This window comes from Pogona vitticeps, chromosome 1 (genome assembly GCF_051106095.1).
Source record: "Pogona vitticeps strain Pit_001003342236 chromosome 1, PviZW2.1, whole genome shotgun sequence".
NCBI classification, from domain to species: Eukaryota; Metazoa; Chordata; class Lepidosauria; order Squamata; family Agamidae; genus Pogona; species Pogona vitticeps.
The window spans coordinates 215,510,964-215,538,563 of record NC_135783.1 but is presented as its reverse complement, the minus strand read 5'-3'; the positions used below and the strand labels follow the sequence as shown (position 1 = coordinate 215,538,563).

Below are 27,600 nucleotides of genomic sequence, written 5' to 3'. Positions count from 1 at the left end.
TGGGAGTTTTCAGGTAGAGAATATTCAGAAATGTTCTCATTATCTTGGCCACAATGCTGTTAATGTCAATCAGACCTATCAAAAGAGAGAACAAAGAAGCTGCCTCATGTGGTAGGTTTGGCTTCCCAAACTAAAAGCTTTATTTTAGTTTGGAATGAAGTGAATTTATTGCTTTATTTTTACAACATGGGATTATGAGAGGGTTTTGGAGGTTCTGGGTATGAAAATGGCTTGGCTTCGGCCCCCTTAAACCAGAGACTGGAAAACTGACTCATTTGGACTATGATTCCAAAAAGTTGTGCTTACAAAAAAGGCTTTTTCCCATGCGTTGGTAAAAATCTAGAAATAAGCTGCAGATTTTGAAGACGTGAACTGACCCATAAGCCGGCGCCACAGCAGAGCCGCCCACTCTATATTTTGAGTGGAAATGTTGGGAGGGTCATCTTATACGGCCAATCGCCTTGTACGCCAGCAAATACAGTATCTTTGACTATACACTACATACCACTTTCTTCTTCAAATGTGATGAGAGCTTCTCCTTGGCCCACCCTGAATGGGATTTTTGGAGTTATCTTAAAAAAACAGGACATGTTCGTATACTTGTCTTCAGTCGTAACGTTCTCCAGCCGTGTGCACTTCATTTTCTTCTCAGGTATCTGTTTTTTGAGCTAGTATTTTAAAACAAAAACAGAAAATGACAGAATAAAGAGCATTTATTATACTTCTGATAATTTAAAATACCAATTTATTTTCCTGTCAGGCAAGAGGTTTCAGTCACTAGTTTCTAATGCAGTGCTTCCCAACCTTAGGTTCCCCAGACGTTCTTGGACTACAATTCCCAGAAATCCTGGCCAGCACAGCTAGTGGTGAGGGCTTCTGGGAATTTTAGGCCAAGAACATCTGGAGACCCAAAGTTGGGAACCATTGTTCTAATGCTTATCATATCAGGAAAAAATGTGCCTAGGAGGAGATACAATACAATGGCTGAAAGTACAAAGGCTGGAATCCTGCTAACAATCACGTAGCATACCTGCTTCGTGAGCAGAACCACTTCACAAACGTTCCATCCATCTCCAGCTTGTAGTTACACAGTATAACAGAACTCATATCCACCTAAGAGGTTACTGAATCCCCTTTTGCTCCCTAGCCATAAAAAAAGACAGCAGCACATGTAACGAACCCTTCTGCATGTAGAAAAAATGACTAACAATATGTGGGCCAATGTGTTATTTATTTATTTATTTATTTGATTTATACCCCGCCTATCTGGTCCAAACGGACCACTCTAGGCGGAGTTTACAAATCATAAACTCTACTGCTCCGATGCAGTTTATTATTTTAGGGAAGATAAAGGAAATATAATGATGCAAACAGTTGGGGGCAAAGAAACTTAAAGGATTCCGGCACAAAACTGCTGAATTCCAGAAACCAAACACTAGATATATCTGTCAATTTAAGATAGCAGTTTGTGCACTTTCTGAAGGAGACTACATTTTTTAAAAAAAGTGTCATAAGTCTCTCATAGTAGGGATTTTAGAGGTTTTCAAAAGGAAAACAGAGGAAGGCCATTCTGTATAAACAGTTTGAGATTCAAGCAGTACAAGAGGGCCTCACACAATTCTCCAGCCTATCTTTGAGCAGTGAAATGGGGGAGACAATTCCACTTGATTTTTCCACGAGAAGGAGCGATTCTGCATCCGTTTTTCCAAGGCAGGGCTCACAACTCCATCCTTCCCCCTTAATAACAGTTTTTGGGTTTGTTTCTCTTTTTTTTCTCCCTATCAGGGCACATGACAAAAACATCTGACAACCTAAACCCCTTTTCATATCCTTCACAATGCCCTTAACAAGGAGTCATGCCTCATCTCTCTGGCAATAGCAGAGAGGCAGCCACCAAAAAACACTACAGAAAACGTGAAGAACATTTTGCAGAGCGGCCTTCTATTTCTGGCGCAATAAGACAAAAATCTCCAGACATTTCTCAGAAGCATGTCTTCTGTCAAATTTGTTTCAGCACTATTTGACGGTCTTCAACATTCTGCATGTTCCCCCGAGGTTCCCAGATAGATTTTCTACACATATAGCATCTACTGCAAATGCTGGAGAGCTCTTTTCCTTTTAAGTCTTGTCATAATTATGAAAGTCAGCATGTATTTATTTATTTATTTATTTGATTTATACCCTGCCTATCTGGCCCACCGGGCCATGTAGTGTCCAGCTCCAGAAAGGTGGAACTAATACTGGGCCAAAATTTGTTCTCCAAGCTCCCAAAGATTTAACCTCCCCATGTCTCATTCCTAATGCCCTTTAGAATTTCTTTTGGTGATGTACATGCAAGTTGGCTGAGAAGGTTAAATCTGAATTCCCCCCTTATTTTAATTGTACAACTCATCATCACTTTGACATCAGCCCATACATTCTGATCTTAAAAACCCCAGGACATGGAACTACATTACGATGCATCGCCATGGAATTTGAAGTGTAGGAAACTGCTGGTTATTACAGGCATGATTGTACTGTGAAAGACAGGATATTCACACACATTCCTCGGCCATGTTGTAAGGAAGTAAGCAAGCAAGCACCCAGCCTCACCCAGAGGAACTTCTCTGAAATTTTCTCTTCTTCGACATTCTTTTGGAATAGAATTTATATTCAATCAAATTCAATGACAATCCTTCAATTAGGTCAACAACTAGCATCTCATAGAGTCTTTTAACATCTTAGGAAGACTAAACTTATTATAGTATTTATTTTGAATATGTTTTAAGGCTATGGAGATGAGCATTCTGTCTAGAACTGGGGAGAGTTTAGGGATGAGACTTCGATATCATTCTAGAGCTTGTCAATCTCACCTTCATGAAGCCCAGGTATTGGTAAAACACTTGGTCCCCTGGGATTTCTTTGTAAATTGTACTGTAGATTTAGAGAATTGAATGATTATGACTAATTCCTGAGCAATTCTAACTTCACAAATACTCTTCTCAGCCGCAATTATTACTTTTATTACAGTTGCTTCCCACTCTTTTTCCCTGAATAACTCCGAGTAGCATTTCCACCACATAGTAATTCTGGAAAGTCATTTCAGTATCTTTTGTAAAGTCAAAGTGATTTACATATCATAAAGTCGCTGAAATCCTTTTGGTTAGTAGGGTAAGCAGCATTAGTGTAGGCCCACTGAATCAGTGGGAATTTGGTGAGATGTTCTCCATATGTTTCTCTGATTCAAAGGGGCCTACCTGAATTGTGATGTCAGTGCAGTTTAGTTGCATATAAAGCAGGTCATTTAAATCTGTGGAACTTACAGAGAAATTGATTCACCAACTCCCCACTCATTCAATGGGCCCACTCTGGTACAACCTGGAACCCTAAGCAACAGAATATCCACTGGTATATCCCAACCCAACATATGGGGATGTGGTAGCACTGCGGGTTAAACCGCAGAAGCCTCTGTGCTGCAAGGTCAGAAGACCAGCAGTTGTAACATCAAATCCACGCAACAGAGTAAGCTCCCATTGCTTGTCCCAGCTCCTGCCAACCTAGGCGTTCAAAAGCATGCAAAATGCGAGTAGATAAATAGGCACCACAATGGTGGGAAGATAACGGCGTTTTGTGTCTAGTTGCACTGGCCACGTGACCACGGAAGACTGTCTTTGGACAAACACTAGCTCTACGGGTTGGAAACGGAGATGAGCACCGCCCCCTAGAGTTGGACACGACTGGACAAATTGTTAAGGGGAACCTTTACCTTATATCCCAACCACTAAAAAGGGAAGCTTTCAGCTCACAAATTGAGATGTTTACATGGGATATATACATGCCAATTTGTCTTTACCATGTGATCACATTTCCACAATCTCATCATGCTGAATAAAAATATGCTATTTGGAAGGACAAATAGTAAAACAAGAAATTACCTGAACACTCCTTCCAAGTTCTTCACATTGAGCAGTCACTGATTCAAGTTTGCTTTTAAGTGACCCAATTACTTTCCTCAGCTCAGTATTTTGCTCCTTTATTATGGAAAGATCCCTCTGTAGAATACAAACATAATATACAAGTATGTATTAGTCAGATGTGATTTGTGTGGGGAAATATTTTTGAACATTCACCAACAAACTTGCAGTCATGTGCACAAGGTACATATCACTCACTTCAAACCAACCACAATGAGCCCTTGCTTACTGGGGTAAAGGAATTGGGTTTCCAAGACACAGGCATGTTAGGTGTGAGATTCAGGGTGTGTCCAGACTGGCCATGTTGGATATGAGGTGGTTTGGGCTACACAGGGTCTGTTAAGGTTGAGGGGAGGTGCGATGTGCCATTTGGTGTGTTGCTCCCCCAAAAAGTAAATGATCCCTCGTGGCCAGATCAGCTGTCAATTAAGCACTTCCCCTGATCATCTATAGAGGGTCAGAACTGATTTTTTTTACGTTGCTCCTCTTTCCCTTTGTCAGTGCCATTCTGTTTTCTCCCTTCCTCATTCCTGTTTCCCTTCTCTCATTCTCCCCCCACGTCCCCCTCAAAATCTGCAGCCATGATATCAGAGGCTGCTGGAGGCGGCAATCACCAGGCTAAACAACACGTGTGCCAAAAAGAATGCATGCCCTACTACCAGGCCAGAAAGGTGCACAACAACTCTTAAAGGGGAAAGATGGATCATTCTAAGTGGAAAAACGTATGAATGAGGTCTTTTTTTTCCTATACAAACCACGCCATGAGTGAGCCATATATCGTATCTATATAGCGATGCAGATGGGCCCTCAGTTGGACTCTGCAAATACCCTCATTTCTCCACAATCAAAACTATTTTGATTTTATTTTAAAATGGTGACATGTGCATAAGTTCTCTCATTACCTTATGATCCTCCTGTCTTTTCTTCTTAGAAACCAGATCCTTTAGCTTCTCCAACTCATTTTGAAGTGTCTTTTTCTTTTCATCAGCAGCAAGTTTTAAGAGAAGCATGTCAGCCTTCAGTTTTTCAGCCTTCACAAGCTTCTCCTTAGTAATGGAAAATGTATCAATGCTGTTTTAGTGTTTCAAGTGAAATATGGCTAATAAGCTTTATAAACCACAAAGAACACACTATCAGCAGAACTGCAGAACTAACTGGAAAACCGTATGAGCCTACGCATATGGGTCTTACTACCATCTGTGAATGGCACAAGCACTCACCTTCCATTCTTCCAATTCTTTACGATTTTCACTGTCGAATGCACCTGGCATCTCATGTTCACCTATACTCTACAATGCAAAGGTTAAAAATAACATTTATTTCCATTTTGTAGCATCGTCATTTAGTTGTGTCCGACTCTTCGTGACCCCATGGACCAGAGCACGCCACGCCCTCCTGTCTTCCACTGCCTCCCAGAGTTGTGTCAAATTCATTCTGGTAGCTTCGATGACATTGTCCAACCATCTCATCCTCTGTCGTTCCCTTCTCCTCTTGCCTTCACACTTTCCTAACATCAAGGTCTTTTCCAAGGAGTCTTATCTTCTCATGAGATGGCCAAAGTATTGGAGCCTCAGCTTCAGGATCTGTCCTTCCAGTGAGCACTCAGGTTTTGTAACATAATTCTACTTTATTATGTAAACAACAAGCCAGAGAATTCCATCTCTTGAGAAACACAAAATCAACCTATTTAAAAAATGCCTGTAAAACTCCTGTACATTAGAAAATGTGTTTTTAAAAGTTTTTTTCTTTTTCTTTTAAATTTTTTTTACAGTGGTGCCTCACTAGACGATGATAATCCATTCCACTGAAATCGCTGTTTAGCGAAATCATTGTCTAGCGAAAAGCATTTCCTCTTTGGAATGCATTGAAACCAGTTTAATACGTTCCAATGGGGAAGAATCGTCGTTGTCTAGTGAAGATCGACCATAGGAAAGCCTCTGCGAACCGCTGATCAGCTGTTTAAATCGCTGTCTTTTGAAGTTCAGGTCCCAAAAACACCTGTTTTGTGAGTGCGGAGGAAGCTGTCAGAATCGTTGTCTAGCGAAAATCGGTTTGCGAAGCAGGGACCAAACATTGTCCAGCAAAATTCCCCCATAGGAATCACTGTTTTGCAAATCGCTATAGCGATCGCAAAAAGTCAATGTCTAGCGAAAAAACTGTCATGGGGGGTAACTGTCTAGCGAGGCACCACTGTATTATAAACAAAAGTCACATAGGAGATTACATCAAAAATACTTGATAACAAAAACATAAATGATAAATACAATCATAAGTCAAATATACAGTGTAACCCACCACTTTCAGGAATATCTTCATCAATACTTTCAATCTTAATTCATATCATGTGCCCCATCTCTTTCCAAAAACATGATTCTTGGGGTATAACCTTTATGTTTAGTAAATACATGTTCTAGTAAAACCTTCCAAATCCTATTAAAACTGTTTTCTTTCAATAATCCTTTTTTAACTTTTAATTCACAAGTTAATTTATCATTAATAACTAGATTCCACATCTCATTATACCATTCCTCCAACCTCAATTGATCATTGTTTTTCCAGTTCCTTGCAAATATCGATATTGCGTTAACATAATAGTGTTAACAATTTTGGACAGCAAGTTTTTATCTGTTTAACAGGAGCCAGAGGAGTACAGTCAACCCTCGACTTACAAATGGCCCTAGTTACAAACATTTCGACTTACAAACCACTCTGATAGAAAAATATTGACTCGACTTGCAAACTTAGATTCAAGTTACGAACTGAAAACAAACATGCGGGAGGTGGGGAAAGCGCGAAATTTGAACTTTCAGTTAACCGTTGGCCAGTGAAAAGGGTGCCTGTCTGCTTCCTTGCTCTTCCCAGCATTTTGAGAATGGAATTGGAGACAGTCTTTAGACTGCCTGGTATTGCCTGGTACAGTGCTGTATGGACTGTATTTTTATTTTTTGGCTTTTAAATTTTTTTTGATTTTTGGATTTTAAAAGGTGTTCCCTCCCTCCTTTTCTGCACCCTTTTCCCCCAAAAGGTGCTTGTATTGGCTTGTCTTGATTGAAAAGGTGCTTTTCAAGGTGATCTGTTGTCTGAAAGGTGCTTGGTTTTTCCCAGAAGGTGCTTGCCTTGGCTGAAAAGTTGCTTTTCAAGGTGTTCTGTTGAAAAGGTGTCTGTTCACTCCTTCCTTCACTCTTTTCTTTCCTTTTTTTAGCCTAAGTCATCTTAGGTTAAAAGGAAAAAAAGAAAAAAATTCTGCTCCTAGTTGTAGGAACGGATTAACCGGCTTTGCATTAGTTCCTATGGGAACAAATGATTCGAGTTACAAACCACCCCTTGACCTAAGAACCAAAAACAGCCAGAACAGATTAATTAGTTTTCAGTGCATTCCTATGGGAAATGCTGATTCAACTTACGAATTTTTCGACTTACAAACTTCCTTCTGGAACAGATTAAGTTTGTAAGTCGAGGGTTGACTGTACCTACAAAACTTGCCATGAGCGTTTCCAGTCCTGTAAGAGTTTTCTTCTCATTTACTGGCACTCCTGGAGTTTCACCTTTCTCCATACTCTATAAAACAGCCAAAAATACTGAAACATCACATACTGCGTACAAAGTTAGAGTGGAACATATAGATTTACTTATCCAGAACTGAATTTGCATTTACAGACCTTACCTTCAGTTGTTCTTTAAAATTGTTTCTCTCATTTGCAGATATTCCAGGAATGGCATCTTTCTCCATGTTCTACAAAATACAATTAGGCACAGGAGTGACAGTGTGTGTTAATTTTCCAATGGTTTTATTGTATGGTTTTGCTCAGCATTTTTTCGCACGCTTTTACTTCTTCTTTTTTAGCAAAAGGGGGCGAGGCCATCAAACATCAAAAAATCTATTACTTATATCTGAATTCGGTATAACAGTATAAATTTTTTAAGTGAATTGTTGCCGGTTACGTGCTTGAGGCTGGTATTTCTTTTCATATGCCAAGTAAATGACTGGTGTGTGACAAGAAATGCAAGCACCAACTTCTTAGCTAGCAGCAGTAGATAGCTGAGATTTCTACCACTGGACTTAAGATGGCTGGTGTAAATATGAAGATATTGGCCTATATACCAAAGAAAAGGAGGAAAGATTACTAATTTGTGTCTGAAAACAACAGCTATCGAGGAAGCTGTAGCAGCAAAAACAAGTCACCTCAGCAAGATGAAGGCCCCGCCTCTGACATAACTGACACACGGGAATGTGTGGTGGTGGTTTTTTTCTCAGGGAAAATCCCACAATCAACATGATCATGCCCATGCCAGCTGAAAGATTCTGAAGTTGTAACTTTAAAAAGTAACTTTTCTAAGTCCCATGAAAAAGCAGCATAGTGGGGCTTCCTAAGGAAAGGAGTTTAGAAAGGCACAACTTGACTTCATGCAGTCTCAGTTACTGCTTCACATGGTGCATGTGACAATAAGGGAACACTCAAGAGATCCTGCTTTGCTGACACGAGGTATACATGTATTTACAAAAACTACACAAGAGTGCTGGGGAATATGGCCGTTCAGTCTCAGAAGGCCATGCTACATAGTCTCAAGGGGATGCGTACTAGCCATGCATTCTGTCGCTGGATTCTATACACATACAGTGGGGTCTTGACTTGAGAACTTAATCCGTATTGGAAGGCGGTTCTCAAGTCAAAAGGTTTGCAGGTCAAATCTGCATTTCCCATAGGAATGCATTGAAAACCATTTGATCCGTATCTGCTCTTTTCCGTCCATAGAAACTAATGGGAAGCTGCTATTCTGCCTACGAGCACTAGAGGGGGATATTTTGTTTCTTTTTTTCTTAGGTCAAGAAAGGTTCAGGGAAGGCAGGGAAAATACAGTCCAGGCAGTACCAGGCAGTCTGAAGACTCCCAATCCACTCTCTAAATGCTGGGAGGAGTGAGGAAGCAGACAGGCACCCTTTTCACTGGCCAACAGTTAACTGAAAGTTCAAATTTTGCACTTTCCCTGCCTCCCACGTGGTTTTTTTTTTTCAGTTTGTAACTCAAATCTAAGTATGTAAGTCAAGTCAATATTTTCCTATGAGAGTGGTTCTTAAGTCAAAATGTTCTTAACTCGAGCCGTTCTTAAGTCAAGACCCCACTGTACAGTACTAAGGCAGGGACAACTCCTTTGGGTCCCTCGTTCTGTGCTTCTTTCTTTTCCTCTGTGCCCCTTGCCCACCTCAAACTCTCTCTCTCTCTCTCTCCTAACTCTGCAGCCCCCACCACAAAGCCCAAGAGTTGGGGCGGGGGTGTCTGCATTGTCACATGTTAAGTTCCACAAATCCAGGCAGCCATCTGTATATGTCCTATGAAAATTGGTGTGTGTGTGTGTGTGTGTGTGTGTGTGTGAGAGAGAGAGAGAGAGAGAGAGAGAGAGAGAGAGAGAGAGAGACAAAGAGCACACACACACGCCACGCTAATGCCACTCAGAAACACTCCAAGTTGCTTTCAGGCCATTCAGAGTTGATCTCTAGACACGGCTTCCACAGATTTTCTTTTCAATTCACAGAGCTCCTGCGTCGGCCTTTAAAAGTGGCAGATATTCAACAAGTACAACTCTCCTAGGCACAAAGACACACAACTGCTTTGTTAAAAAAAAAAACGGGGGGGGGAGAGAGTAAGGAGACCCTTAAATCAGTCACAATAAATCAATCACTAGCAAAAGTGAGTGACAGGAAAGCACACAGAGAACGATGTACTGATGGCCAAGGAAGTGAAGCCCTTTCTGGGCCCTGCCATGCCTCAAACCGGCCTAAAGTTGTACCTCAGCTAATGCAGAAAATATAATCGATGCATTTTGGAGAGACCTTGTCCTCAGGGCAAAGCAAATCCTACACTCACCAGGGTGGGGGAAAGGGGGCTGATGGCAGTTGGACTACAACTTCCATCAGTCTGTAGCCAGCATATGCAATACTTAGGGCTTAGGTTCCCCATATCTGCTTCACTGAGTTGGCACCCAGCCTCTTGTTGGCATCTACTGTAGTTTTTTTCCCGGGCAAGTGCCATTCCTGCACACTTTATGGCCACCCAGATGAGCCCTCAACAACGAAACCTAGGCTACATCGTATTCCCTTGTGTCACAACAAAAACCGAAAGTGTTGTGGCACCTTTAAGACTAACAAATTTGTGTTTGCGTAATCTCGGGTGACCATAAGGCCTTTTACGTATTTATTTCCTAAACTTCTTTTAGTCGACTTTTTCTATATCACAATCCAGTTCTTCAGAGACGGGGAGCACAGGATCTCGCCCGCTATTTAGACGCAGGGTGCCCACACCCAATCTTGAGCTCAAAAAGTTTATCTTTCTAAATAACTTCATAAATAAATAACTAAAAATAAGACGGTTTTGCCTACCACCTAAAGAGGCAGAAATCCCGATGTGAACCATACCTCTGGGGGGGGGGGATCTCAAGCCCTCTCTGTTGCTTTACCAAACCTCATCTCTGACCATTTTCCGTTCAAAATAAGAGAAACTGCAAAAAGTTACACTGAAATAAAAAGAGCGAAACTTACAGCGCCTTTCCCCAAGATGCAGGGAGGAAATCCGAAAGCAACAGCGCTCCTCGGCTCTGCTAAGAAGCGGCGCCCACCGTCATCACAACAAGCCTTGCACACGCTTTCGCTTTCGCTTTTGCCAGCCGCCGCCCGCCGTTGCAAACTTGCAAAATCAAGTTCTAGGCAGGGGGAGGGCGGGGGCAGCACAACCGTCCGCAAAACTGGGGCACCCTTACGGGGGTGGATGGGGGTGGCGGTGCGGACCTTTTTCGTGGCGTAGGTGAGACCCGTCTGGATGGATTCGGGAGGACCGGGTGCCCTCTCCCAGGCAAGGCGAATGGCACACCACAGATACCGCTGCCCGTTCCTGGAAGTCACATGTAGGGAAGGAGGAAGAGGCAGGGGCGCCATCTTGTGGCGGTATTTCCTTCCCTAAAGGAACCTGGCGAAGGTTGTTGGCTGCACCACAGCAAACAGGCTATACTGTATTATACGTACAGTATCTTGCCCTGTAACTTTTTCATAAGCGCCAGGACGGAAAGCTGAGGACAGACGTGCGACTGACGAACCCTTTTTATATTCTTCAGAGTTTGGGGGGGGGGGGGAGGAATACCTTTTTTAAAAATTTTCTACGTTTAGAACTGCTTAGCAAGCCTAAGGTTGGTAGGGGACAATGGGAGTTGTGCTCCAAAGTATAGAAAAGAAAGGGTCCCTCCTTCAGACGGAGATAGGTAAAGCCTGTGCTCCTGCATATTGTTCAGCAAGGAGCTGCACACCCACCCACATTCATTACCTGGGACCTTCAAAATATCAAGATTATTGCATTGGTTCATTTGTGGCTCACACCAAATTAACAGTTGAATTGTTTCAGGGTTCTGCCATTATTTCCACATGGGGGCAGCATGCATGTTAAGAATGAAAGAATGTGTTGAGGAATGAGATATTTATTCACTGATTCGAGGTCACAATCCTGACTGTACTTGCCTAGCAAAAAGTCTTTGCCTAGCAAAGTGGGGCTTATTTCTGAATATGCATCCATAGGATTGCCCAGAACAATTTACAAAAAAAGCAAAATGTTGGTCTATTACTTAGAAAGTTATAGCCAACAAATGGAAACCATTGTAACTTTATTACCCAGTAAATGCTATCCTATGGTGAACTGTCAAGTGCAGTGTTTCACTATTTATTTATTTATTTATTTATTTATTTATTTATTTATTTATTTATTTATTTATTTATTTATTAGATTTTTACCCTGCCCCTCTAGACCATGTCTTGTGCAAGTAGCACAAGACCTTCTAAAAGAGACTACATATAAAGAAAAATTTAGGATTGCGTGTGGAAACACATAATCTTTGCAAAGACTCACTGCTCAGGAATGGCTCATAAAACCAGAGCCATGTGAAGTAACTTAAAGTGGCCTCTGCATGGCAGCTGTAATATTTAAACTAATGTCTTGCTGAATTATGTTGCACAAAGCGTTTGTCAGATCCTTACCTATACAACAAGTAAGTCAACACCAACAGTAACTCTGGGTATCAGCGGAGGAGGTACAAAGCCTTGAGTGATTGTTCTTTGCCACTAACAGATTCATAAAACTTTCCCTCCGGCATTTTGGGGCCAGCCCCAAAATGTTTGTTTGCTTCTATTGTCTTGTTGGCTGCATTCTCTTCTTTCTCTAATCATAAGAAACAGATATGGGGGCTGTCTCCATGCATCGAGACGCCATTCACCTTCCCTTTTCCCTCTTCTGACTATAAATATACGTAGATGCTAAGTAAAGATAACTTTTCTGCATTAAAGTTGATTCTAAAGTGACTTTTGATACTGAAAGAGCTAGATCTTGTGTGCAGCTGGGAAGAGGACAGTGAAACTGGGCTGATCTCCCTACATTTTTTGTTTATTCTGCCTTATAGGCTGCTAATGAAACCATATACTGACTGACTTATGCGCTCGCTCTCTCTCTTTTAGCCCCCCTGAGAACTCAGGCTCATGCAGAATAAGATGTTGGTGTTATAAGAACGAAAATATAAATTTAGGTCATGCTAATCCCTCATTTCAAAGCATAATATATTAAATCTTGTAATGTTACTGTTTACAGGAAGAGCTTTCTATCGTTATACCAGATCTATGAAAGAAGGCCAGTTTGGCCACTGCCCATTTGGCTATTCATCAGAAAGGTTTGGTTATTGGGAAGGACCAAATAATTTGGTTGAAGTTATAATTTCATCATGAAGCCAGGTTTATAGGAAGATTAATTTAATAGCAGGCTATGCTTACCCTGACACATCCAATACAAATTTCATAAAACATTTTCCTGGCATAGTGATTGTTCCTGCTCTCTCTTTTTTCGTCCTTTTTTGCAAGTGCAGTTTTAAAAAATGCTACATAATTCCCTCATTCTGTACTACAACACAATACACTTCCCCAGCCCCATTTTTCCCTTAAAAATAGCAAAGCGTATATTGTATAGTTATTCCCAACAGGCTCTGTCTTATTAGAGTCAAGATATCTCATTTCTGCTGGTACTGGCACAGAACCCCATGAGCGCTTCATAAAAATAAGTGCCGCAGGAAGAACTGGCAAAGTAAAATTTAGTGGACATTTATTCAAAACCTTTAAAAAAAAAAAATTAACAATCCTCAGCATGTTCAGATTTGGCATGCCAGTTCCCCACTACCATCAATACTTTACAAAAATGATTGTTTTCATGATACACACTAGATGTTCCATATATTCAACATTTGTTTCAAAAGTATGATTTTTTCAGCAACAGTTGTTGAAAATTAGATGTAATTGCAGCTAACGTGTTATTTGCAATGAGTTAGTTCCAAGATTTGTTCCTGTATAATAAAATTCTGTAGTTTCATTTGAACTATTAATTTTTAAAAGCTACACTACGAACATCAAACTTTAAAAAAGCATTATCAGTCTGTATGTTCCAGAAACTATTTACCATGGCAACATTAACCTTGTCAAAGTGTATTTTTATACTGTAGTTACTTCTCCAAAATGAGTTTTTCAGTCACTATATTACATGACCTGGACACACAAATTGTGGCTAATGTTTATTATGAAAGCAGTCTGTTAGGTAATGTGTGATTCAATCTGGGGAAAAACTGTAATGGGATTTTAGAAAATTGACTTCTCTATCAAGAATTTGTGAATGACAAGATATTTGAACCACATGTGGTGGGCAACGCCCAAACTAGAGGATTAGGACACAGAATAAAAATAATGCTATAACTGATTGGGCTGACAGTGGCAGTTAAAATCATTATATAGTCCTGATTTCTTTTTAAAATGTAGTCCTGGAAAAATCCAACTGAAATTAAGGGCCTGTATAGACAGGGGAATTTGGAGTGGTCTGGTTCATGCTTAAAAGCTTATCTTCAGTGTGACCTATTTTATATTTTACTCGAGCAATCCTTCCATTCACACTAGGGATGTTTATTCTCCTATAAGAATGTTCCACACAGGTCTTCAGTTCAATGGTTTACTCATGTGTAAAGTTTACCCACTTTATTCACAAATGAGGCAGCATCAACAGCGACAATGCGAGGGGAGTATGCTGTGATGAAGGTTGGGAAAATGGAAGGGAGGTAAACCCCCTTTTCTCACCTCTGTCCTCAGTCAGGGATCTACTGAGGTTGTGCTGCCTTGTGGAGATGGAGCTCATGGGGTCAACATAGCCCTCTTCTCCATCTTTTCCCACAGCCATGATTCAGCCAGCTGCATCCCTTTGAGGGAGGGAGATTTTTTTAAAAAAAAACAAGTAGCATATCCAAACAACAAAGCATCAACCTAATGTAGTATTAGAATTTTACTTTATGAATTAGGGAACATTTTTTTAAAAGATGAAATTAACGGAGGGGGTTTATCTGTCCTCCCTTTTAATGTCATAGCCCACCTAATATGTCACAGGCTCGTCTCCACAATTAACGCCGCAAGCTAACCATCTGCACAGGTTATGCAGTGAGATAATTAGTGGTGCACTGAATTGTAACAAAACAAAACAAAAAACAGAAGCCCCCGGAGCTATGCTGGAAAGGAGCTGTCTTCACCCTGATAAAGTCCACTGAAGCTTGCTTTCTTTTGATCACTGTTCTAGTGTTGCTCCTTGAGAGGGCAAAGCTAACCCCCTCGTCTATGTACATGACTTGTAACATCAATTGTCCACAGGCCAGCTAGGCTTTATTACCACCACCTGGTAAGTCCAATTTACATCCACTTGTCCTGGCAGCTGAGGAATTTGGTGGGAAGTCCCGTTCATGCCCTACCTAGTCCAGCTAGGGGTCAAGAGGGACCTTTCTCAGTCCTGATGTTGCTTTATGGAGGACGCACCCACGTGTCTTCTATTAGAGTTGGGCTTCCCAATTGTAGCTTTAGCTCTTGGGTACCAATATCTTTTTCATGGCCTTACGTTACAATTTTTCTGTCTCCCTCTACTGTACTCTGATTCTTCACCATCTTGACTGATTCTGGTCCAATATCGGATCAAAAATCCCCCAAGCACCCATGGCAGTCTCCTCAGTGGGTGGAGGGCTGACAGGCCCTGGCAGTCAGTTGGTGAGAGGGTATTCTACTTCTACTCTGCCACCATTCACTTGTCTGCCCATATACAAACACTCCAGCTCCTTGCCTCTACCTGCACCCTCCTGACTCACTTTTTATACTGCTATACCTGCTCAGCTCTTCCTCCTCCTTTTGCTTTTCTGTCCTCCTTTCCTCCCTCCATATTCCCTCTGTCATCTTCCACTTTCCCACCATACCCAGTTTCACCCTTTAAATTCCCTTCCTCTTCCCACATGCTCCTCCCATTAATCTCTTCAGCCCCTTCTGTCACTACCAGGTTGATGGACAACAAGAAAGCTGGCAGGCACACCAGGTTGACATGACTTCTAGGCGCCATGATACCTTCTCCAACAGCAGGGTCAGTGGTGGAGTCACATTGTCCTCCCATTTTCTTCCTGGTGCAGCAGTGATGTGCTGGTCCTGTCTTGAGTCTTCATCCTGGGAAGGAGGATAGGTTGAGCTAGGCAGAAGACTGGTGCCCCTGGTCACAATCACCTTTCTTGCTAAGTCTCCGTGCATTTCAGAATCCAAACTGCCTGCTTCCAAGCTGTCTCTCACCCACACCCAGAGGTGGGATCCAGCAGGTTCGCACCGGTTCCATGGAACCGTTTCCTAAATCTGATAATAGTTCGCCGAACCGTTTCCTAAAGGCCAGGTGACCAGCGAGGAGCGGGGGGGGGGGAGGGGGGCTATGTGTTTTTTTCCCAAGTTAAACGTAACTAAGGCTGTTGCTCTGACAATTTGTGGAGACAAATGGCACACATTGATCGTTCACTCAAAAACAGGAAGACAGCTATCAGCTTTTTAACACTAGTAAGATTTACCACCAGGCCAGGGTTAAAGCAGAGCAGATCAACATATCAAAGGGAAACTATCCAGACCTTCAGGCTGGGGGTGGGGGTGGGGGCTGGAGGGACTGAGAGGAAGAGGAGGAGGAAAGGGCACACAGAGCATGTTAATTCAAGCATGCATGCTGCATTTGTCTCTGTGACCAGCATCTTCAGTGGACTGTTCAAACTGGCTTTCACAAGCTTTCATTTTTAAGATTATTCAAGTAAGTAGGTAAGTATAATACATAAAGCAGACTATGTCTGAGCAAAAAGCCGCTTTTTATTAAATATTTCCCTGCCTTAGCTGTTTGCCATGCAGTCTTGAGAAATGGAAGGAGGAAAATGAAATGATATTTTATCATGTAAAATATATTTGAAAATTATTTCAACAGGATTCCCTTTAGGACCTTTTAGCATTTATGTAATTGTTATTGTGTTTGAGTTTAGAAAATTTGATACTTCTATTTTTTGAAATAAATAAATACCTGAACTTTGGAGAAAAAAGGTCAGAAGCCTGTTGGTGATTAATTAGTTATGCAAAATTAACTTACAGCAACTAGGTTTTCAAAGAAAGTATATGTTTTTAAAGAGTGATTTTACAATTTCCACTCCTAGTGAATTTCCATGGCTGAGTGAGGATTTGAACCCTGGTCTCCAGAGTCCTAATATGCCAGACTATTCCTGTATTTGTGATTAACACATGCTTAAGTTTAATTGTGTTCATCAGGTGCCCCAAGAAACATAACCACATTTTGCCACCATGAGTTAATGCTTTTTAACATGAAGTTAATTTGCCTCCCTCCAGTGATGTCCTTTCAAGGGAAAATGAACATTTATGATATAGGCCACTATGTTTAGATTTTCAGGGAGGGAGGGCATAACATGCCAATTTTTTCATTGGTATGCAGAAATCTGGTATTTAGGATCTATGGAAAAACTAATGGGGAACCAGGCTTGGTCAGGAGGAGGGGATGGTATTATATTTTATTATGATGATGATTAAAAAATTTAAAAGCTGGTAAGGGCATTTATTTGCAAAGGCTTTCATGGCCGGGATCTGATGGTTGTTGTGGGTTTTTCGGGAAGAGCAACCTTCAGAACATGGCCAAAGAGCCCGAAAAACTCACAACAACCAATTAAGGGAATAACCTTTCAACTTTTTTGGAATTGGCAGTTAGATGCAGGGAATCCATACAAAGCCTGTGGTTTCTACTTAGGGTGACCCCAGGAATGAGCAATCTCCAACATGGCCTGGCCTCAACAGCCCTGCCCATCTGTTGCAAACTCAAGCTTGTGGTTTCCTTAGGGAGTAGGTCTATCTTGCATTTAGCCTTCCTCTTTTCCTGCTGCCTTCCACCTTTCCAAATATTATGGTCTTTTTCAATCTATGCCTGCCTTCTCATGATGTGCCCGAAGTAGGACAGCCTCAGGTTTGTTTGTTTGTGTGTTTTTTTCTTTTTGCCTCTGGAGATAATTTAGGCTTAATTGGATCGAGAACCCACTTACTCATCTTTTTTGGCAGTCCAGAGTATCTGCCATACGATCTGATCAGGCCAAGGGTGTCTGCAAAGATGATCATAATTTTGTTAATTGGGACAGTCCTCTGTGTGTCAGCAAGCTGTTTTAAGCTTCTGTTGTTGTTACATGCTATCAACATTGCCCCTTTGTGCTGTCCTCAACAGCCCTGCACAGCTACTGCAAACTCAACCCTGTGGGTTCTCTGATGGTGTCAATCCATCTCACATTTGGTTTTCCTCTTTTCCTGTTGCCTCCAGCTTTTCTGCAGAACCTGGAATGGGGAGGGATTAAATGATTGTGACGTTGTTCAGAGACCAGTTCCAAATCCCAGGGTGGCAGCCCTCTCTTGCTTGTGCTACAGAAAAAGCTTTGTTACTGTTGCTTTGTGGTAAGAACTTTTTCTTCAGAAGGGGTCAGAGAATTTGAGAGTTATTCTCAAGTTCATCTTTGCTTTACATGTGTGTTATGTGCCATTCAAGATGACCCTAATGGGCCTTTCAAGGCAAGTGAGATATTTAAAGATATTTGAGATATCTAAGGAGTGGCTTTACGTTTTACCAGTTCCACGCCCTCAGTGAGTTTCCACGCCTGAATGGGAATTCGAATGCAGGACTCTGGAGTCCCAGTCTGTCCCTCTCTGAATTGCATTACTTAATGTTAAGGGTTGTTGTGAAAGGCAGGATGTTATTATTTGCAAGCATATAAGCATGTCCTATTTTGTCTCTGTGAAAAATTTGATTTCTCTTGAAAAATTTCTCTGGAGAGAATTCTACTTCACTGTCATCATTAATACTACCAGCCTACAATTTCGTTACAAATGTGGTAGCTTTGGGGCATGAAATAGGAGCAGTCTAGAGGTAGCTTCCAGTAAACATTTATGGAAACAAGTCATTGATAATGTTAAACTGCAGTTAAGAGAACAAAAGCCAGAGGAACTTCGACAACCACATTGTTGGTGAATTGGGGGGTGGGGGGCGGGGGGAGGAAGTGTCTGGCAGCCTACTGCTGAGTCAACATGTTTTTACATCCCTGTCTTGTTCCTTGTTCAATCTGTATATTTCCATAACTAGATAGTGCTGTAGTAGATAATAATGTACTGATGAAGGTATGTGAAATCATTCAGGGCCACCCAAAGACAATTCGTGAAGTAGTGTGAAGCAGAAAATCCTGCAAGCACCTCTCCCCAATCCTGTCAGTAAAAATACAACAAGTAACCCTAAGTTACTAATAATTTCCTGCCATTTCATGACATGAGGTAGTTGTCACACTCTGCATAACTACAGGCTTGACCCTGAGGCAGTGGTTGCTGAGGTCTCCAGGCTTAAAAGGAAGGTCCCTTCAAATTCCAGATGCAGGGAAGGGGGATCAGGAGACAGGCGTCTAGTTGTCTCTTTGCTCCCAGAGGCATCTGATGGGGCCACTGAGAGATCCAGGATGCTGGACTGAGATGGGCCCTTGGCCTAATCCAGCAGGGCTCCTCTTAGGTTCTTATGCGGTTTTACTATTTTCCCATGTGTGCAGATATGGGGAGAAAAATGTGTCTAATTTTCTATATTTTAGACACAGACTGGGTTTTAGCAAATTAAAGTTTTGTGTAGCACAACAGCAGTTTAAGGAAACTTATGAGAAGCATAATTCTCTTGAATAATTTAAATATAATATCTATGTACAGCAGGGGTGAGCAACGTCTGTTGCCCCTGGTCTCAATTTTTGCCGCAAAGTCTGTAAGTTGCAAAGTCCACCTCCTTCTTCTTCCCAAAGCGGCTAGAATTCTAATTCTGGTTTTCAAAAAGAGTTATTTTGTGTGTGTGTGTGTGTGTGCGCGCGCATGCTCAGTAATGCCAAAGGGCCCTGTAGATATTTTGTAAGGTAATGTTTGTAAGCCGCCCCGAGTAGACGTTGTCTAGAGGGGCGGGGTAGAAATTGAATAAATAAATAAATAAATAAATAAATAAAATAAAAGTAAATCCCTACACCTGGAAGAGCAGTTGTTCACATTCTTTTCACCAGGAATCTTCTGAAGTTTTAAATTTCTGGTCAAATTTCTTTGTGTGTTGCAGTAGAAGTACAGAGATCCACAGAGCAGATGTGACAGGGTTCATCACTAGGGTATGACAGTTCCTTGATTTTTGATATGGGGAGAAATGGAGAGGTCGAGTTCTTTGGAATAGAAATTTGATTAACAGCTTTAATGGATTTGTCAGCAACAACTTCTGCAGGTGTGCAAAGCTGGCCTCCAGTTAACAACAAACTGAGCTATCAGTCATTTCAGGAGCAGGAAAGGGGAGGGAAGCAATTTTTACTGGTGAGCTATAGGGCGAAATTGGAGGTAAAGGAAAGATGTGTCAGTTCTCTGTCAAACTTGGTCATAAGCACTCACTGTGAGGTGTGTGTGTGTTTGTGTGTGCGTTTTTGGCACAAGCCCATGGTGAGGGTAACAGCAGTGGTATGCCCAAAGAGATACAGTACAGTTATCCAGATGTCTTAATCATGTGAGAGGTAGTTGTGATAATAGGCAGTAGGGAGACCACTATGGAAGAAACCCTCATCAGATCCCACTGTCCTGGGCATTCATTCATTCATTCATTCATTCATTCATTCATTCATTCATTCATTCATTCATTCATTCATTCATTTATTTATTTATTTATTTATTTATTTATTTATTTATTTATTTATTTATCAATCAATCATTAGGACATAGAACCGGTTGTTAATTTATTTGAATCCCACCACTGCCCACACCTACCCTTTGAACTGGAAATTAAAATGCCAAGGCAAAGGCCAGCCACAATGGAGTGAAAGGGCATGCCTACCACGTCTATGACCGGCCACACAGCCACTGCTACCTCAACACAGTCTATCAGGGACATTGCAATATTTCAAAAAGTTAGAGAAACAATGTATTCACAAAGGCTTTCGTGTCCGGGATCTAATGGTTGTTGTGGTTTTTCGGGTTCTTTGGCCGTGTTCTGGAGGTTGTTCTTCCTAACGTTTCGCCAGTCTCTGTGGCCGGCATCTTCAGAGGAGTGCTGTCCTCTGAAGATGCTGGCCACAGAGACTGGCGAAACGTTAGGAAGAACAACCTCCAGAACACAACCAAAGAGCCCGAAAAACCCACAACAACCAGTTAGAGAAACAATCTGTATACCTTGCTAACTACAGATCTTGCTGACATCTTTGCAGCATGGAAAGCAATCACTTCAGCTCAGAATTTCATGGACATACACCATTAAGGAGCACATCATTATGATGACTGATTGGACTCTGAATCTTCCATCTCTCTAAACCAGGTGGAAAAGTGGTAAAACTCCCACTATTTCACTTTAAGATTCACTTGCTGAATTTTCCCCCCTTTCGTCTATTCCTTTTTTCCTTTCGTATTTCATTTTTAATATTGTAAACCCAGGAGCAGGGTTTATTTTTATTAATTACACTAGCTGCTCCCAGAGGCTTAAAATATCTCAAATAAATTATAAATGATTAAGATTCTAGATCATCTTTGTGTTGTTGGATGGATAGCTGCAATGCTAACATAAGACTACTTGCCAACAAGCAAATAGGACTGTTCTGTTGTCAGTATGAAGGATGAGAGGAAATAATTCGATGTGTGATGGCTTCCAGATTTACATGTGGTCTGCAAAAGTCAAGAGTTCACTACTAAATGCGTTTGTTTGTATTCCCAAACATTGCATGGCCCATCTGGCTCCCCTCGCCCCCTCACGCCTGCCCTGTGTGTGGTAACTTGGACTGACTACTGAGTGTATTTGAACAATGAATGGTTTTTGTAGAAGACCTTTAAAAGTGAACAGCCACCAGATTGCAGTCAAACATCAGTGTTCTTTAGGGATACTCCTTTCCACTTCCATTCTTGTCTAGCCTTTCCCCTAGCAGTCAATATTCTAAGACAACTGTGGAGACATACTCCTCACTGAAATGTCTGGGCTTCCCTACCTACCCTCCCATCAAAGTTTCTCTCTCTTACAGACTGTTCACGCTTCTTCAAATGTTGGAGTTCTCTATGCCCGTCTATGCCCGCTTGTTATGTCTGAATGGTCTTCTGTAGATTACATGAGAATGCATATTTGAGGACACTGAATTCACTGCACAGGCTTATTTGTTCATAAGTGTTTCATGGTTCTCAAAATCCTGAGAAGCAAGTGATTATCACCCCACTTTTACAGAAAGCTATGAGGGGGAAGAGAGAGAATGTGGAATATGGAAATGTTGCCATAGTTGGGCATGAAAGTGAATACAGACAGTTTTCTTGTTAGGTCAGGTCAAACAGAGGCATTATAGATAAAATATTTCCTGAGCAAAGAAAGTTGTCCTTTGTATTGTAGCTTTCATTCATTGTTTTTGGATTCCTGCTTTCTGCTCAGTCTGTACTTTGGAATTATCACTTAGAAGTATTTAAAAAAAACTGCTTATTTTTCAGTGGGAGTTTCTTTATATATATACTCTCTGTGTGTGTTCATTGATGTCTCTCCTACTTTTGAAAGTAATAAAGTTTTACAGTTTTATTATGAAGATTCACTCTGTGTCCTATTTTCCGACCTCCAGCCAGTGAATTGAGGCAAGTCTTCCCTTACAGGTGTCTAAGAATGCAAGAAGATAAATGTAGGATCAGATCAAAGGCGTATCTAGTCCAACATTCTGTTCCTCTAGTAGCCAATGAGTCATTGTAAGGATTTTGAATCTGGTTATTCCCTTTTAGTTCAGACAAAAACATGAAGAGACCCACCCAAGTCTCTCTCCACCCCTTGAAAATGAAAAATGAACTGTCTGGATGCTGCTTGATGAAAAGATATTAGTCAACTGATCAGGGCTTCTAAAGCAGATTGTGTAGTTTTCATTTTTTTTTTTTTTAATAATTGCTATCTGGTATAGCGCTGTATCAGATAGCAGGAGTTTTTTTTAAAAAAATCACAGACTAAGGTGTTCATATAAGTGGAAATGATTTCAATGAATAATTTCACATCCACCTTAAAATAAAGAGACCTCTGGTAGATGAATAGAAAGACTCACTCCCCTGTCACATTACTCAATGTGTGTACATACCTCATGTAAACACCCAAATTTAAATCAATGCAAAATATGCTAATATTAAAAAAATATTTTTAGTAGTGGGATCAGGCTCCAGAAAGTTTTGTATGACTTTTGGTGTGATCCTTGCATCCAAATGTCATACAGTCTTCAAATGACCCTATTTGGTCTGCCTTATAAGTGATTTTTAAGAGAAGTGTTATTGTTGTTTAGTCGTTTAGTCTTGTCCGACTCTTCGTGACCCCATGGACCAGAACACGCCAGGCCCTCCTCTGTTCCACTGCCTCCCGGAGTTGGGTCAAATTCATGTTGGTAGCTTAAGAGAAGTGCATAGCATGTATTCATTCCTCTGCTCCTCCTCTTGTCTATAAATTGTGAGGATATTTGGAGGAAATATGTGGTCCCAGAAGGCTCGAGGTGGGTAAATGTTGTGTCCATTTTCAGTGGGAGTAGGGAGAGAATCTGGGCAATGGACTGGACAGCATGATATTCATACCAGAAAAGCTTCTGGAACAGAGCATTAAACAGTCCATCTGTGAGCACTTAGGAAAGAACACCACATTAATTAAAAACTTGCATGCATTTCTTGAAAAGAATCTCTCTTGCTTCCATTTAATTTCATTTTATTTTTGTAAGAATTAACAAGCTTGGTTATGGGAAATGCTGCGGAAGTATCCAGGAGGTTATCCAAGTTGCAGAAAACAGAGAAAAAATCTTTTTGTGGCATAAATATTCACAGACTTCACCCCATTTCTTCAGATATATGTTCTGAAGAAGTGATATAGAGTTCACACTTGTGATGAATTATTCTAGCCTTTAAGATATCACAAAATAGGAGATTCCATCTAGCCATTAGGAAAAATATCCTGACAGTAATTACTCTTCAACACTAGAATAGATTACTCTTCTTCAGTAGAGGTTTTTAAGCAGAGATCCAGCTGGCCATTTGTCAAAGATGCTTTAGCTGTCGATTTCTTGTGTGTGCAGTGAGTTGGACTAATAGATGAAGTTTGGGGTCCCTTCTGACTCTACCAGTTGTAAAGTTTTTTTGTCCAGTCATGTTCGACTCTAGGGGGCGGTGCTCATCCCCGTTTCCAAGCCATAGAGCCAGCGTTTGTCCGAAGACAATCTTCCGTGGTCACATGGCCAGTGTGACTTAGACACGGAACGCTGTTACCTTCCCACCGAAGTGGTCCCTATTTATCTACTTGCATTTGCATGCTTTCAAATTGCTAGGTTGGCGGAAGCTGGGACAAGCGACGGGCGCTCACTCCGTCGCGTGGATTCGATCTTACGACTGCTGGTCTTCTGACCCTGCAGCACAGACTTCTGCGGTTTAGCCCGCAGCACCACCACGTCCCATTCTACCAGTTGTATTATTCTGTAATTCCATGGTCAGTCATAGGTAACCTGTAATCTTTCAGATGTTGATGAACTACCACTTGTATCATGTCTCACCACTAACTACACTAGATGAAGTTGATGGGAAGTAGACTCAGGAAGCATCCAGAAATCCAATGGTGCTCCAGTTCTGCTTTGTTGTCCTTGTCACTGTTGTCATTGTTGTTTTGACTTTTCTCTTCAAGCAGACTTTCCCTTAATAACTGGTGGCCTGAGAGGAGTTTTGAAATGGACCACTGTGCTCTGTTGTTTTAAATATGTTTTAGTAGTGATTTTATTACCGTTTTTAATAAAATACTTGTTTAATTCATTTAAAATATTTGTACATCTACTGTTTTTAGCTTTTAAATATTGTCTTTGTAATGATGTAAGCCGCCTTGGGTTCTTTTTAGAAGAAAAGTGATAGATAGATAGATAGATAAATAAATAAATAATTAAATTAAATTAAATTAAATTAAATTAAATTAAATTAAATTAAATTAAATTAAATACTGCCCCATAGTGCTAGAACTCTCTTTGGGCATTTTACAATATAATTATACAAGGAACACTTTGCTCCCCAGCAAGCTGGGTATTCATTTTACCAACCTCAGAAGATTAGAAGGCTTGAGACAACCTCGAGCTGGCTACCTGAGAGCAAACCCAGGTCATGAGCAGAAGTTTGACTTCAGTGCTGCAGTTTAACCACTGCCACAGGGCTTTAGAGTTCACAGCAGCATTTCAAAACATAATTGCAAGAGAATCACTATTTTGGCGGTATCTAGACAAATCTCTTAAAAACAATGGATGCTCTTTCTCTCTCTCTCTCTCTCTCTCTCTCACACACACACACACACACACACACACACACACACACACACAACACACAAACACAAACAAACACAAACACAAACGCATACACGCATGGGGATACATTTCAGGGTGAGCAGACTGGAGGATGGGAAATTCTGATTTTTGTATGTGAGGGGGCACCCATCTCCACCCATTGCCAGCTCATCCTAGGACTCACTGACACCACACGGAATCATAGAACTTGTATAGCTGGAAGGGGTCACCTGGGTCACCAAATCCAGTTCTCTAGCACATTAGGAAATCCACTCCTAAAGCATCTCTGACAGCTAGCTAGTCAGTCTGGGTCCTTTTAAGAAGAAAGTTGGGGTAAAATATTTTAAATAAAATAAATAAATACATAAATAACCTCCATTTAAATACCTCCGGTGAAGGTGAGCCCACTACCCTTCCACTTCTGAACATCTCTTACTGCCGAGATGTTCTTGACAGTATATAATAACAACAGTTCTGAGGATTACAGCTGAACTAGAGAGAACAGCCAGTAGGGTTGGCAGATGATCACTCACCTGACTAATCAAAAATTCCCAGCACTCCAGTCCTGTGACCTTTGACTCCACTATGCCATTGGTAGTAGTGTAGACACTAAGGTGTTGGAAACAGCAGCCTTGACTCAGTGGCTGGGCTAGACAGGGAAGATATGAATGGAACTTTGCTGTCTAAGGAGTATGAATCATTCAGTGCTTCCCCCCTTCACTTTGCTTACTTGGAGTTGTGAGTGGACATCTACTTTTGAAGGCTTTCAGCTAACTGAGGAGTCAGAAAAAGGTCAGGAGCAGAAAATGGGGGCTGCGGTCACACTGGCCATACCTGGATCCCTAAATTGGTTTAAACCCAATTCGTTTTGCATATGTGAATGTTCCTGTTGATTTAACAAGTTTTTCAAGAGGTAGCGAAGAGTCTGTAGCTGTGATCCTAGGCGTAAGGGAGAAATTTCCATCATCATATCAGATTATTGATACCCTCCTTGGAAAAATAATTAAAAAATAAGGCAGCCAGCATGAGAGCAGCTGGTCATGCACAGGACAAAGCCTAACTCTCCAAGTGTAGTCTCCCAACAAATGTGGACACAAGTAGTGGTGTTATATAGTACGTGACTTTACAGTGATGTAAATAGAGTCGGAAATGAATTGATCAAATGGCCAGTATGACTGCATCCTCAGGCAGTTGAAAGTTACTCCCTTTTGGGCCGAACTAGATATGGCAATGTCACGTGTTTTGCTATGTAATACTATATATATATTAGGTGGAGCTTCACTGCACGCCAAAAGGCAGTAGGGGCAAACATCCCTTCTCACATCCTAGTCTCAATCCTGCCCTTCCCTACTGACTATCTGTGATAAACGAGACGAGAGCATAGAGGCTCTCATCAGAGTGCCATTCTCCAGTAGAACCTCCAGAGAGGTACAGACTACTCCACCGCCAATGCTCCCCAAAAGAATACACCAGGGAACTGACACCCAGGAGCTGGAGACAAGCCTGCGGGGTCTAACTATAGCCACCCAGACCAAAGAAGAATTGGCGGGAAAGGAAGAAAGGGGGAGGTCCATGGCAGAGGCGGGAATGGGGGTTATAAATAGGGAGGATGATAACATCCCGGGTGGCTGGGAACTCATCTGGGTGGAAGACCCGTGGACCGGGAAATGGGAAAGGATAAAGGTATCCAGAGAGGAGGCAGACTATCGCTGAAGGAGAGGACTTCCACAACGCCTGTCTTACTGGAGTGAGTCCAAGGTGAGAGAGTGGAGGAGGCGACTGAGAGAAGAGAAGGAAGCAGTGGCAAGGGAAGCAAAGGAACGGTGGGCATGGCGAGCCAAGGAGGCGCGGAGGATGATGTACCTCCGGGATCGTGGGGACAACTTGTGAGCGAGGGAGACCCGGTATGGCGATGGGACGAGGATGGCGAGACCTCCCCATTATTGAGAGACGAAGGGACAGAAACTGAAGTGCCGGATTATGACCCTTTTCTAGCCAGACCCTGGGACATTAAATCTTTAAACCTGTTTGACTCAGAACTGTAAGTTACCCTTGCGCACCCCTTTGGCGTCACAAGAGAAGTTAAGACATGCGTTGTTTAAAGAAGTTCTTCCTTTGCAAAAAGAAATAAACACCAGTTTGGATTTTGAGTTAAAACAGACTCCTGGTTTATTTGAGCAAAAGGGAGGGAGGAATACTGAACCTTCACACTATCTTATATATATAATTATATATAGAAGTTCCACCTGGCACCAATGAGATTTTCCTTCCCCTGTGCATAATATTGGAGGGTGAGGTAAATCCCACCACACCAGAGTGCAGGTGTGTTGTGCATGGGCTGGATTTGGCCCTCCTCATTCTGGCTCTTTGTTACAAAATACTACCTGTGTACACAGAAATTGCATAACAAGTGTCACATCTTATTTGGCTTTTGAAGGGTATCCCAGCACATACTTACCAAGGAGTAAGTTCTACCAAACAGAGGCAGCAGAACAAAAGAGCTCCTTGTGGTATTACAGAGGACAGGGAAGTCAGGAAGCCTATAACTCACCATGACTTTCTGATCTCCACCTTCAGCATCTCCATGACAACCATACTTCCCCCAAATATAACAAGCAGTTTGTGGTTAAGATGTAAGTTATGTGGAAATGACATGGGTGTGGTGATGCTAATGAATAAGAAAGGACAAATTGGATTTTACCCACCCACTTCTACTTTGCTGGATTTTCCCCCACTTGGCTTTTTTTAAAACCTGTTATTCAAAGAATTCTAAGCTGATAACTAGTGCTCACATGGGCGACAAATGTATTTAATATTGGGACATACCTTTGTGTAAATAAGCTGGTTCTTTGAATCCTCACAGTGCTAATAGATAATTCAAGTGTTGTTTCACAGAGTGTTATGTATAGATTGCTGCTCTTGGCCTTCTTACTTC

At 41.5% G+C, this 27,600-nt stretch overlaps 1 protein-coding gene and 1 long non-coding RNA gene across 8 annotated transcripts in view; one reads left to right on the top strand and one right to left on the bottom strand.

Annotated features, from left to right (window-relative positions):
• NMI (N-myc and STAT interactor) overlaps positions 1–27,234 on the bottom strand; it is a 30,242-nt gene extending 3,008 nt beyond the window's left edge. The window contains exons 1-8 of one of the 7 annotated variants that reach the window (XM_078376682.1): positions 27,124–27,234; positions 15,388–15,483; positions 7,618–7,686; positions 7,437–7,511; positions 5,174–5,242; positions 4,856–4,999; positions 3,915–4,031; positions 506–668 (exon numbers count right to left, since the gene is read on the bottom strand). In XM_078376682.1, coding sequence (XP_078232808.1) covers positions 506–668; positions 3,915–4,031; positions 4,856–4,999; positions 5,174–5,242; positions 7,437–7,511; positions 7,618–7,686; positions 15,388–15,483; positions 27,124–27,219 — 829 coding nt within the window. In that variant the 5' untranslated portion in view covers positions 27,220–27,234. Of the gene's footprint in view, positions 1–505; positions 669–3,914; positions 4,032–4,855; positions 5,000–5,173; positions 5,243–7,436; positions 7,512–7,617; positions 7,687–10,329; positions 10,441–10,488; positions 10,897–15,387; positions 15,484–27,123 lie in introns of those variants that run through there. The other 6 variants (XM_072983393.2, XM_078376677.1, XM_072983398.2 and 3 more) reach the window with 6 other exon arrangements.
• On the top strand, positions 664–2,280 carry LOC144583242 (uncharacterized). Its single transcript, XR_013536943.1, has 2 exons — positions 664–1,225; positions 1,296–2,280. It is a non-coding gene; the product is annotated as an uncharacterized LOC144583242 (long non-coding RNA).
• Positions 27,235–27,600: the final 366 nt, after the last annotated feature.